Source organism: Hemicordylus capensis, chromosome 2 (genome assembly GCF_027244095.1).
Source record: "Hemicordylus capensis ecotype Gifberg chromosome 2, rHemCap1.1.pri, whole genome shotgun sequence".
NCBI lineage: Eukaryota > Metazoa > Chordata > Lepidosauria > Squamata > Cordylidae > Hemicordylus > Hemicordylus capensis.
Genome location: NC_069658.1, coordinates 307,528,278 through 307,541,557, shown reverse-complemented (window position 1 = coordinate 307,541,557; position 13,280 = coordinate 307,528,278). Strand labels below are relative to the sequence as shown.

Below are 13,280 nucleotides of genomic sequence, written 5' to 3'. Positions count from 1 at the left end.
CAATTACCCAAGTCTAAATTGCTCATTTTTATTTGTGTCACTTTGTATCAGAGCTCCACTTCCTCTACTTTGCCCTTTTTGATTCCTATTCTCAGCTACTTGTCCTTATGGCTTTCCCCCTTAACCACCTCCTGCTCTTTTTTCATGCGTTGACCTTCTTGGATACAGTTATGAAGCACCTGCTCCCTTATCACTTCAAAATTAGCTTGAAACTTGTACAGGTGTCCTCCAGCTGTCTAATTTAAGCAATCCAGTGTATTAATGATCTTCACTTACTTAGGTTTGACCAAATGAATGGATTGTATAGCAGGTTATTGCACATTTATGAATACTGATGGAAATACAATTTATTGTGATTTGTCACCGTGTGTAGCTTAGTTCTTTTTATCAAGAAAAAAGCATGACTGTCATGAATACAATGCCTACCATGAATTCTGTACAAATACAGAACTGTTGCTGGCCCATCCCAGAAAATGACCCCTTGTCATTTATTCCGGTTTCAGGATTGCATGATTTAGAACAGCCTGATGTATCTTTGGCAGATGAATGGTAAGCCTTCAATAAAGCATGACATTGACTGGTTACACTTTCTGTTTTTGCTTGTTGTGCCCAGCTTCTCATACAGAACGACAAACAGAGATTAAGTTTACAAATGTCTGTAACAATAATATTTACCACACTGTGTTTTAAGGTCATATTGCAACACAGACTTGCATCCTGAGCACCGTCAGATGACTCAGTTAAAGGCTATTAAAAACTACCTCACAGGGAAAGAGCCATTGCTTTATTGTAAGTATGTTGTTGGTTAGGTTTTAATTTGGATAAATATTTCAGACATCCCCCCAATGCATGCATTATATTTGCCTTTTATAGAATGAAATGCCAGCTCAGCGTTATGATTAATGCAATAAACTAGGCGTGGTTGATGTACATCATTACAAAAGCTAGTGTGGGATAGTAGCTAAAATATTGAATTACAAGTCTGGAAGTCCATGGCTTGCATCTCACTTCAGCCATGAATTCACTGGGTGGCCTTAGGCAAGGCACACGCTCTTACCCTTAGTCCCCCTCTGTCATGCAGAGATAATAAAATCAACCTTACCTTACAGGTATCCTGGAATGATTACAAAATGTATGTGACATGTTTTCAATGCTATCTACATTCCAAGTACTATTACTTTGAGAATTCCCTTTGTACCAAATTATAAAACAAGCTATTGGCAAAGTCCTTGCATGCATCAATACAATGCCATTGCATATGCTATTGGTAAAACCTGCATTGAGGTTTTCATACTGCATATGTTCAGACTGCATATAGTAGCTGCCTGTGCCAGGATCTCCTTGCACTTTGTTAATGAAAGCTCAACTGAGACATGCCTTCGTGGTGAGACCACTAAGAAATATTTATTAAGGAGGTGCTGAGAGTATGTACATGAAGTGGTTAGCTCTCTCTGATTTTTAAAAAAGTGATGCTGGCTGTGGTGTGTCTTGCACATGCAACTGGAACTATATGTCGTTGGCTATGCTCATGGACCTCTGCTTGTATAGTTGATGGGGAGGGACAGCTTTGGACCACAGGCAATATTCTGAAATTGATCACTAAGAATGTTATCCACTGGATCCACAGTATAGAAGCATGTAACTTCTATAATGAGTATAACTTGGTATGCGATGCAAGAAATTTTAGCATCCTGTCTCAAAGTCAAGTTAGTAAGTTTTACATCACTCACATAATTCACAGTGTTGCCTATTTTGTGACAATGGACCTGTAAAATTCCTGCCAGTATCTGCTGACTCAGTGTTTACTGTCATCAAGGGACTTCCTACAAGGTTTGTGTTAATGCTTTAATATTTTATAGGTGATAAAGAATTGATACAGGAAGTGTTGTTTGATGCAGTGGTGAGTGCACCAATAGAAGCATATTGGACCAGTCTTGCACTAAATAAATCAGAGTGAGTGACTAAATTGTTGTTTATTAGTGTTATATTATGGATGGTTTCACATGACCCTCAGTAATTTCTTGGTAAAATGTCAGGCTTCCAGTGGGGGTGACGTCTGAACCTTCCCAAGTCTGCTTCCCAAGATTCTCCATCTGGCATTCTCCCAAGTTCCATTTCCAAGATCTGGAACTCAGGCAGAGAACCTCAGGAGAATGTTGGGTGAAGAATATCAGTAACCAGACTTGGGCAGGTTCAGATCACACCCACCAGGAACATGTGCTCTCACGGCCCGACATATTACACAGAAGTTACTGTAATTACCTGAATCCAAGGTTTTTTCCAAGTTCTTTGATGTTAGAAATAGGGGTTTGTCTTAAATTCAGAGTCCTGTTACTTTGAAGTAAATACAAGTATAACCTGTATTTAACCTCTTATTTATAAGGAAGGTCATCTTAAATTCAGAGTTGTCTTCTATTCAGGTAAATACAGTATCAGCTTACTGCCATGTGAAGCCACCCCATAAAACATACTTGGGTATCTATTTATTTTTTTAACCTCCAATTCCATGATTGTTGTCAGATCTGTCAGAATTCATCTTCCTGCAGTCATTTCAGTGGGAAGAATCAATACAACTGTGCATCCCTTAGAAATCCATTTGACCTCATTTGCTTTAGATAGTTAAGTACTTGAATATTTGTAAAAAATTGTAATGCCATAGTGGCATCCCAATGCTACTTCTATTGCTTTTCAGGCACTGTGAACAATTATAAACTTTTTCTAGAACCAGAACAATGATATGATTCTGCCTGTAGCCCCAATATTTATGACTGACAAACTGTAACCCAGAAATTTCCATTTCATCCTTAAACCTGCTGTTGAAACAGGAGAGGAGACAGAGGCAATAGCTTTCCCCACGCAGTCTGTCATGTTCCTCCCACAATCTACTGCTTGCTGCAATGGACAATAATTTGTCACAGTCTTGCACAGCAGGTGGGAAGGGGAACTGATGACAGGAGCAGAGAGGAAATGGATGAAAGTAGCAGTGGCTATTTTCTCCGTCGGTTTAGCAGCAATTTAAAGGCATTGGGGGAATCTGTGGCTGCACCTGACAACCCTTGTAGCATGACTTGTTTTGGAGCTGGTAGGCTAAATGGAATTATGTGGTGGTGGTGGTAATTTTGATGCCCCTAGTGTGCTTCTGTCACCTTAAGTGGCGCAGCAGGGTAATGCTTGATTAACAAGCAGAAGATTACCAGTTTGAATCCCTGCTGGTACTATATCGGGCAGCAATGATATAGGGAGATGCTGAAAGGCATCATGTTATACTGCATGGGAGGAGGCAACAGTAAACCCCTCTGTATTCTACCAAAGAAAACCACAGGGCTCTGTGGTCGCCAGGAGTTGAAATCAACTTGATGGCACACTTTACTTTAGTGTGCTTCTGCTGGTTGTTGTGCAAAGTGTTCTGCATAAGGTCAGTGGATCAGAACAATATACCCATTCATTTAAAAAATCAATTTTGAAAGGAAGGGGCAAGGAAGGGGAACCAATAGTGCACCCCCTAAAAGCTCACATAAAATAACATAGTCTTCAAGCAATGTTTAAAGGGGAGGAGAAACCCAAAAAAATTGCTCTGTCAGTGGGACTTATTTCCAGGTGTGGATAGGATTGCAGCCTTGTTCATAGCACAGGATGGGCTATGTTGTCTGCATAGTGGTGTATCTGTTGAATCTCAGATCTACTGATCAATCAGGAAAACATTTTAGTTTTCAGGTAAAGTTTAAGTTGATTAATGTACTGATTAGATTGCTTAAATGTGTCCCTTTTGTGATAATAACATAAACATTTAGTACTGCTTAGATATTATTCTTAGAATTGGAAGGGATTTTGGAAGTCTAGTTAAAAACCCTTCTAAGTCAAGGAATTTGTTGCAGTAGTACAGTGAATGTTGCTCTCTTTCAGAAATTCAGACAAGGGAGTAGAAGTTGCCTTTCTTGGAACACGTACAGGCCTTTCTCGTGTCAATTTGTTTGTGGGCCCTGAACAACTAACTAATCAGTAAGTAATGTGGCTTTGAAAGATATGTTCATAGAAAGGAGAGAAATATGCACCTAACTATAAAGCACTTGGCAAATTCAGATTATACTAGATGTGTGGCACAAGGTCTGTGAAGAAAATCTCCTCTTGGCGATCTCCTCTCCCCCTCCCTGCCCCATTTCAAAGTAGCTGTGGGTCCTCCTGATTCAGGCTAGTACTTAGCACAGGAGGTTGTGGTAATACTTCATCTGGACTGTTTGCTCCATTCAAATTACACATAAACCTTTAAGTCTCTATGTGCCCAGTGGGAGAAAATATGCAGATATATGCAAATACCTACATGCTTTCTCCCATGAAGAATCCTTTGCTTGAAGCTATTGAAATTATGAGAGAAAGAAGAAATCAATATCCTTTGCTTGCAGCTTTGGGGAGAAGAAATACCATGAGGAAAGGCATGTCACCTTCTCTCTATGTTACTTTTAAATTTTTTTAAAAAGCAAAAATATATTTTCATAGATCTCCCACATTACATGTGCTTTTGCTCTCATCTCCAGTCCCATATTTGTAGAAACTGGAATAATAATTACCCATCTGACAAATTGTTGGATAAGCAAAGTAAAGATTGTAAAGTGTATCCAGCCCTGCCCAGTATTTTGTAAGGAGAGAGGTTTGGCATTCATTTGGATCTGACTTGGGGTACCTGTACATACATGTGATTCTTTCAAGCTCAAGTTGGTACAGCCTGCCTCATAATGCAGTGAATAAAAATCTGTTTTGACAAGATCATTGCAGCTCATGGTTTTCCAAAGACAATTTATTTCTCCTTTTACGTTTTACACTTGTATTTGGAACTCTAAAGGGGAATAGTTACCAAATATTGGGTACAATATCAGTTTACCCAATCCAGAACAAAAAGTTGGTTTAAAAGTAAAATCTTTAAAAGTATACCCATGGGAGTGGTGTGTGTGTGTGTGTGTCTGTGTCTGTGTGTCTGTGTGTAAAACATTTTTCTTTAAACATTAGGCATCCATCTCATATCACAAGTTGCTTCAGAAAGACCCCTTGGTTTGTCATGTACAAACCAAGGGGTCTATAATCTACCCCTGCTAACTGGGCAAAGAGGCACCTTTTAACGTGCTGCTTCTTTATTTAGCAGGGGGAGAGTAACTGGCTCTATCCACCTCCAGCACAGTACCACCAGTGACTGTTGCTGGTGTCTATCTTATGTTTCTTTTAGATTATGAACCCTTTGGGGATAGGGATCCATCTTATTTATTTATTATTTCTCTGTGTAAACTGCCCTGAGACATTTTTGGAAGGGCAGTATAGACATCAAATTAATAACAACAACAACACAAGAGCTCGGATATAAGATCAGTGGACCTGTTAAAAAAGAAAGTAGTACATCACCTAAATGGAAGATTAGATTAGAAAATACAATTGCCAGGCTTAGATCAGATGCTAGTAAACTGAAAGATATGAAAGACAAGAAGCTGAAGAATGAAAACACCAAACAGTATCTGATCCAAAAATACCATCTAGATTCAAGGAAAATTAGAGAAGTCCTGGAAATAATAAAGCAGCAGATAACAGCAGTGTCAAAGAAGATTAGCAGATACGAAGCCAGAATTACACAACACAGGCAAAGCATAGAAGGAGAAACTTCAAGCAACATAGAAACACCAAATAAAGAACAAACAGTGCAATTCTGGGAGAAATTATGGGACAATCCACTAGATTATAATAAAAAGGCAGGCTGGGTAAAAGAGGTTGAAAAATGTAACCAACAAATGCAAGAACTAATAATAACACCAGAACTAATAAGTGAAAGAGCAAAGAAAATTAAAAATTGGACTGCACCAGGCGACGATGAACTGCATGGCTTTTGGCTTAAACACCTAACAAGCTTTCATAAACAACTATCAAAACAATTCAATCACATTTTGCAAGGAGGTGATATTGAACAATTGCTAACAATGGCCAGTGTGGCATAGTGGTTAGAGTGCTGTACTATGACTGGCGAGACCTGAGTTCAAATCCCGATTCAGCAATGATACATGCTGGGTGACTCTGGCCAGTCACTTCTCTCTCAGCTGAACCTACTGCACAGGGTTGTTGTGAGGAGAAACTTAAGTATGTAGTACACCGCTCTGGGCTCCTTGGAGGAGGAGTGGGATATAAAATGTAAATAATAATAATAATAATAATAATTTAAAAAAAATATTATGGGACGTCCGACTACAAACAGACAAACATCTGCCACACAATACACCAGATATCACTGTAGTTGAGAAGAAAGAAAAACAAGTCAAAATAATCGACATAACAATACCAGGGGATAGCAGAATAGAAGAAAAAGAAATAGAAAAAATCACCAAATACAAAGATCTACAAATTGAAATTGAAAGGCTGTGGCAGAAAAAGACCAAAATAATCCCAGTGGTAATTGGCGCCCTGGGTGCAGTTCCAAAAGACCTTGAAGAGCACCTCAACACCATAGGGGTCACAGAAATCACCACCAGCCAATTACAAAAAGCAGCTTTACTGGGAACAGCCTATATTCTGCGACGATATCTATAACAACTGACAATAAAATTCAGCCATCCCAGGTCCTTGGGAAGGACTCGATGTCTGAATAAAACAAACCAGTCAATAACACCTGTCTGACTGTGTAAACAAGCAATAATAAATAATAATTAACCAGGGCTGAAGACAGCAAAGTTACTGGAAGAAACATCGCTTAACTGAAAAAAATATACGAAAAATGCCAACAAGGAAATGATGATCTGCTATTACAAGTCTAGTCCAACTAGAAGAGGTTATTTAAAAAGAATGTACCAAATTTGGAAAGAGTAGCATCCAGATACAGAAATAACAGAACAAAGGCTAGCAGACCAGGGAAGATACATAATAAGAAATAAAGTATTCACAGGAGTTGAGCTGGAAGAACTGCAAAGAGCAACACAGGCTCAAAATATGGAAGAAGAATTACCACCAATTGAAAAAGTTGCTCAGGCGCAGGTGGAGGAGCTGTTGGAAATAGAGGATGCCACTGTTGCTGAACTGTTTCAAAATCAAAACCAGGCAACCTCCCCTTTGCCTTCACCTCAAAAACCCAAATGCCATTTAACAGAAAAGCAACAAGAACTAAAGCAAAAAATAACTGAGCACATGAACAAAACAACCACCAGGGTTCGACTTCCAGCTCTAAAAACAGTTGCCAAAAAACAACTTGCTGAGGCATTAAAAGATGTCAATGCTGCACTTGCAGAAATAACAACCAATAATTTGCAAGAAACAAACCAACTAATGTACAGTGCAGCAACAACAACACAAGAGCTTGGATATAAGATCAGTGGACCTGTAAAAAAAGAAAGCAGTACATCACCTAAATGGAAGTTTAGATTAGAAAATAAAATCTCCAGGCTTAGATCAGAGACTAGTAAATTGAAAGATATGAAAGACAAGAAGCTGAAGAATGAAAACACCAAACAGTATCTGATCCAAAAATACCACCTAGATTCAAGGAGAATTAGAGAAGTCCTGGAAATAATAAAGCAGCAAATAACAGCAGTGTCAAAGAAGATTAGCAGATATGAAGCCAGAATCACACAACACAGGCAGAATCTCCAATTCCAGTTGAATCAGAGATGTTTGTACCAAAGCATAGAAGGAGAAACTGCAAGAAACCTAGAAACACCAAATAAAGAAGAAACAGTGCAATTCTGGGGGAAATTATGGGACAATCCAATAGAGTATAATAAAAAAGCAGGCTGGATGAAAGAGGTCAAAAAATGTAACCAACTAATGCAAGAACACCAGAATTAATAAGTGAAAGAGCAAAGAAAATTAAAATTTGGACTGCGCCAGGCGATGAGGAACTGCATGGCTTTTGGCTTAAACACCTAACAAGCCTTCATAAACAACTATCAAAACAGTTCAATCACATTTTGCAAGGTGGTTATATTGAACAATGGCTAACAACTGGGAAAACTCATCTCATCATGAAAGACCCAGCAAAAGGTGCAGTTCCAAGTAATTATAGACCGATAACCTGTCTGCCAACCATGTTCAAATTATTAACTGGGATAATAGCAGATGAAGTAATGCAACACTTATTAACTAACAAACAGCTTCCAGTTGAACAGAACGGAAATTGCCCGAACACCAGAGGCACAAAAGACCAGCTGCTGATTGACAAAATGATTTTAGAAAATTGCAAGAGATGAAAAACCAATCTAAGTGTTACATGGATTGACTACAAGAAAGCCTTCGACTCATTGCCTCACAGATGGATACTAAAATGTTTAGAAACAACTGGTGCCAGCAAAAAAATTCAGATATTTATTTTTAAAAGCAATGAGCATGTGGAGTACACAGTTAACAATCAATGGCGAGACACTTGGACAGGTTAGCATTAGAAGAAGAAGAGGTGTTTTCCAAGGGGACTCACTATCCACTTTGTTGTTTGTAATTGCCCTGACCCCACTTTCACAAATACTAAACAAAACAGCCCTCGGATACCAAACATCTAAAACATCAAGTCAAATCAACCATCTGCTGTACGGGGACGATCTGAAGTTGTATGGAAAGTCCCAATCAGAAATCAAATCACTGCTAAACATTGTCCGTATATTTAGTAGCAATATAGCAATGGAGTTTGGACTAGACAAGTGTTGTTCATTAATAATGAACAGAGGGAAAATAAGAAAAACAGAAGGAATAGAACTGCCCAATGGAAGCAAGATCAGGAACCTGGAAGAGAAAGAACCTTACAAATACTTGGGCATTCTCCAGGCTAATAATATTGTACAGACTGAAGTTTTTTTAAAAAAAGGAAGTGAATACATCAGGAGAGTTAGAAAAATCCTAAAGTCTAAACTCAATGGCGGGAACACCATACATGCCATAAACACCTGAGCTATACCTTATTATCAGATACAGGGCAGGAATAATAGACTGGACTCAGGCAGAGATAGAGACGCTAGAGCATAAGACCAGGAAAATAATGACCACCAATCATGCTCTGCACCCCTGCAGTGATGTAGATAGGCCTTTATCGTAGCTCAGGTGGAAGAGGAATGCTGCAAGTCTATCAAACAGTAGAGGAGGAGAAAAGAGGCCTTGAAGAATATATAAAGGACAGTGAAGAAGATGCACTTAAAATGGTCAAGAACGCGAAACTATTAAACACCAATGAAAGAAAGCAGGCCTACAAGAAAGAACAAGTCAAGAACCAAGCAAAAAAAAAGGAAAAATAAACCACTGCATGATCAATATTTGCACAATATAAGTGCAAAATCAGACATCAGCAAGACCTGGCAATGGCTTAAGAATGGCAACTTGAAGAAAGAAACAGAGGGTTTAATACTGGCTGCACAACAACAGGCACTAAGAACAAATGCAATAAGAGCAAAAGTCAAAAAATTAACCACAAACAGCAAGTGCCGCCTTTGTAAAGAAGCATATGAAACAGTGGACCACCTAATCAGCTGTTGTAAAAAGATCGCACAGACTGACTACAAACAAAGGCATGACAAAGTAGCAGGGATGATACACTGGACTGGAACATCTGCAAAAAATACAAGCTACCTATAGCCAAAAACTGGTGGGACCATAAAATTGAAAAAGTGGTCGAAAATGAAGATGTAAAGATATTATGGGACTTCCGACTACAAACAGACAAACATCTGCCACACAATACACCAGATATAACTGTAGTCGAGAAGAAAGAAAAACAAGTTAAAATAATTGACATAGCAATACCAGGGGATAGCAGAATAGAAGAAAAAGAAATAGAAAAAATCACCAAATACAAAGATCTACAAATTGAAATTGAAAGGCTGTGGCAGAAGAAGACAAAAATAATCCCAGTAGTAATTCGCGCCCTAGGTGCAATTCCGAAACACTTGAAGAGCACCTCAACACCATAGGGACCACAGAAATCACCATCAGCCACTTACAAAAAGCAGCTTTACTGGGAACAGCCTATATTCTATGATGATATCTATAATAATAACAACAACAATATTGATAATAAAATTCAGCCATCCCAGGTCCTTTGGAAGGACTTGATGTCTGGATAAAACAAACCAGTCAATAACACCTGTCTGACTGTGTAAAGAAGGGATAATAATAATGTGACTTAGAGGGCCTCTGTTTGACAAACATAATCCCAAAGCCTCTTGGGATGCATGGAACTAATTGCTGAATCGTTTGGATTCCCTGTAGTGTGTTTTATAAAGCAGAGACACTTTGGAATTTCAGCTTTGCATGATTTCTTGTTACCATTAATGCAAGAAATGTAAGAGCCTCAAATAAGACCCCAGAGTCATAAATCTATCTATCTATCTATCTATCTATCTATCGTTAAATTTTTATACTGCCTTTCATTGAAACCATCTCAAGGCAGTTTACAAAGCATTTAAAACAATATAAGACTATAAAACAATTAGCGAATAAAAATATTAAATTGGAATATAAAAATACAACTCTATTTAAAAGCTTAAAAACATACACAATAAGACCATAAGAGCAGCATCACCAACATAAAAACACTCATATAAATGCCTGGGTAACAAGCCAAGATTTCACTTGCTTTCTAAAAACTGTGATATTCATTTGTTTCATTTGGAACTCTTCTGTGGTGGGTTGCAACTGTGTTTGCCCCCTACCCACCCTCACCAAGTATCTCCAGATATGCAGGCCCTTTATCTCTTTTTGGTTTTAATAAACCAGTCTCTCCCCATCATACCAATGAGAGTTAAAGACACTGTCTGGCCAAAAATGGCTGGTGGGGATAGACCGCAATCCACGGCTGAAGACCCTTGGGGCAAGAGGATCGTAAGCAGTGGGCTGCTGATTGCCACCAAAAGCCATTTTCCAGCTTGCACTCTCTTTAAAACTGACTTTGAACTCTATAATGTCTTCATTGATTCCAAGAGCAGATCTAAATTGGGTGCATGTTGAAAATTGGCTTCTTTTTCTTATCTGTCTGAAATTTGTCAGATCTATTCCTTTGAAAGATGTCTGAAAATTTCCTGCCAGTTTGATGGAAAACACAAACGTGAGAGGCAGAAAATAAGCAGCGATATCTCCCATTGAAAGCAGTGTGAAATGAACATGAATTAAGACGATGAAAATGAATGAAATAACATGGAAAGCAAATATGATTTTAAGAAATGACTAACTGAATGAATGAAGTTTTTAATACAAAAAGGAATGGAAAAACAAATCCCACTCCCTGTAATTTTTTAGTTCTCCACAGCATGTCATGGCATGGTTATTAGCAAATGCATTCTATCAAAGGAGGTATTGTAAACGTGTTTAGATTAATGCTTACATTATTCCATAGTCAGTTGTTGAGACACTTCAAGTTTTTGATGATCCACCAAAAAAAAAAAAGTAAATGTTTTATGTTTTCTTCTGTTTCAAGAGACTTCTTGACAGCTGAAGACAAGGAGAATATTTTTAATGCTGATCATTTCCCACTTTGGTACAGAAGGGCTGCTGAACAGATCCCAGGAAGTTTTGTGTACTCAATCCCATTCAGTACAGGTTTGTTACTTGCTTGATTTTCAGATGATCAGGGGCGGATTAAGCTTTTTGTCGCCCATGGGCAAAAAGGCTTTTGCTGCCTTTTTACCTTAAATAAAAAAGCTTTGTCTTTTCTTTTTTTTAAAAGGTAAAAGGGGGGACTTTCTCCTCATCCACTCCACCCTTGTTGCCGCCACCATTGCTCATAGAGAGGGGCGGCAAAACTTGAAAAGGGGCAAAATTTGCTGCACCTCAAATTTTGCCGCCGTAGGCAAATGCCTACTCTGCCTCCATTAATCCACCCCTGCAGATGATCCCTAAACTTTTTAAAAAAAAATACACTCTGTCAACCAAAATCGAGTACTCAGTATTCCTTTTTACATCATATTACTTCATACTTCAGGTGATTAAAATGTGCAAGGTGCAATTTTTTAATTGCAGAGTGTTAAAAAAAAATCTGTGTAAATGTACAGTATGTGCAAAGAATGTCACTGGACATTAATTGCAGTATTGGTTACAAAGAAGGAGGAAATGGGTATACATTTAGGGCAGGGAAAGGAGTCTTTAGAATTAATAAATTTGTATATGTGGTAGAAGCTAAGAGAGTTCATGGGAGCAAGGCAGAGGGTGAAAGGCTGGAGCAAAAGGGAAGTAAAGAGAAGCAAGGTGAGTCTGTAGGAGGGAATGGTAGCAAGCTAAATCCCCTTGTTACTTTTGATGAGGGAGTGAACCTTACTTTTATGGAGAGTGGGCCATACCATACCACTGCTCTGGCTCTTCGTTGTTTGAGGCTATTTTTCTGGCCTAGCTACAGTTTTCCTTAATGATAGCACAAAGGCTCAATTTTCTACCTCAGAACCCTCCAGCTCAAGGTTCTTGTCAGAAGTCAAGCCTGAACAGAGCCTCACAACCACTCGGTATATACCACTAACTGAATGAATAGGGTTGAAATACCCCCCCCAAAAAAGAATAAACAAATCCCACTCCCTATAACAACAACAACAAGAACAACAAGAAGAATTTATATACCGCTTTTCAAAAAAAAAGTTTCCAAAGCGGTTCACACAGAGAAATAATAAATAAATAAGATGGCTCCCTGTCCCCAAAGGGCTTACAATCTAAAGAGAAACATAAGATAGACACCAGCAACAGTCACTGGAGGTACTGTGCTGTACTGTGGATAGGGCCAGTTACTCTCCCCCGGCTAAATAAAGAGAATCACCACATTAAAAGGTGCCTCTTTGCCCAGTTAGCAGGGGTAGTATAAAAAACTATAATGTTTTAGTTCTCCTCAGCATACCATGGTACACTTGATATAGAACAAGTGTATATCACCTTCAGTTGGAGACACTTATCAGGGACATAGCAAGGTTGGAGTAGGCCCTAGGACAAAAAGATGAACACCCCCTCCACCTCTCCACCTTTTTCTTTGGAAACGTGGTGGGGGAGAGCAAAGTGCAAGCTGTCTCTCAGCTGGTGGGTCCCCCTCTCTCAGGGGCCGAGGGATGTTTGTTTCCTCCCACTCCGTTTACTTATAGCTATGCCCTGATACTTAGGTAGACAAGGGTACTGCAAGAGGATATATTTTCCACTTGTACCTTGAGGGGAAGGTCCAGGGAACTGTTGTTAGAGAACTCTTGATCTGCCTTTGGCCTTTAGGATCACACAAGGTTCAGTTTTGTCTGCCTTCTGCATGGAATGGTTGGGAAAGGGCTGAGGTTGCACTAGTATTATTTATTATTATTTATTTATTGAATTTTTATACT

The 13,280-nt window shown here is 38.8% G+C and overlaps 1 protein-coding gene across 6 annotated transcripts in view; it reads left to right on the top strand.

The window, feature by feature from the left end:
* The window catches only part of CACNA2D3 (calcium voltage-gated channel auxiliary subunit alpha2delta 3), an 878,040-nt gene that overhangs the window by 710,317 nt on the left and 154,443 nt on the right, over positions 1-13,280 (top strand). For all 6 annotated transcript variants that reach the window (XM_053293293.1, XM_053293291.1, XM_053293290.1 and 3 more), the window contains 5 exons: positions 504-549; positions 692-789; positions 1,860-1,953; positions 3,904-3,999; positions 11,414-11,535. In XM_053293293.1, the coding sequence (XP_053149268.1) occupies positions 504-549; positions 692-789; positions 1,860-1,953; positions 3,904-3,999; positions 11,414-11,535 (456 nt within the window). The remainder of the gene's footprint in view (positions 1-503; positions 550-691; positions 790-1,859; positions 1,954-3,903; positions 4,000-11,413; positions 11,536-13,280) is intronic.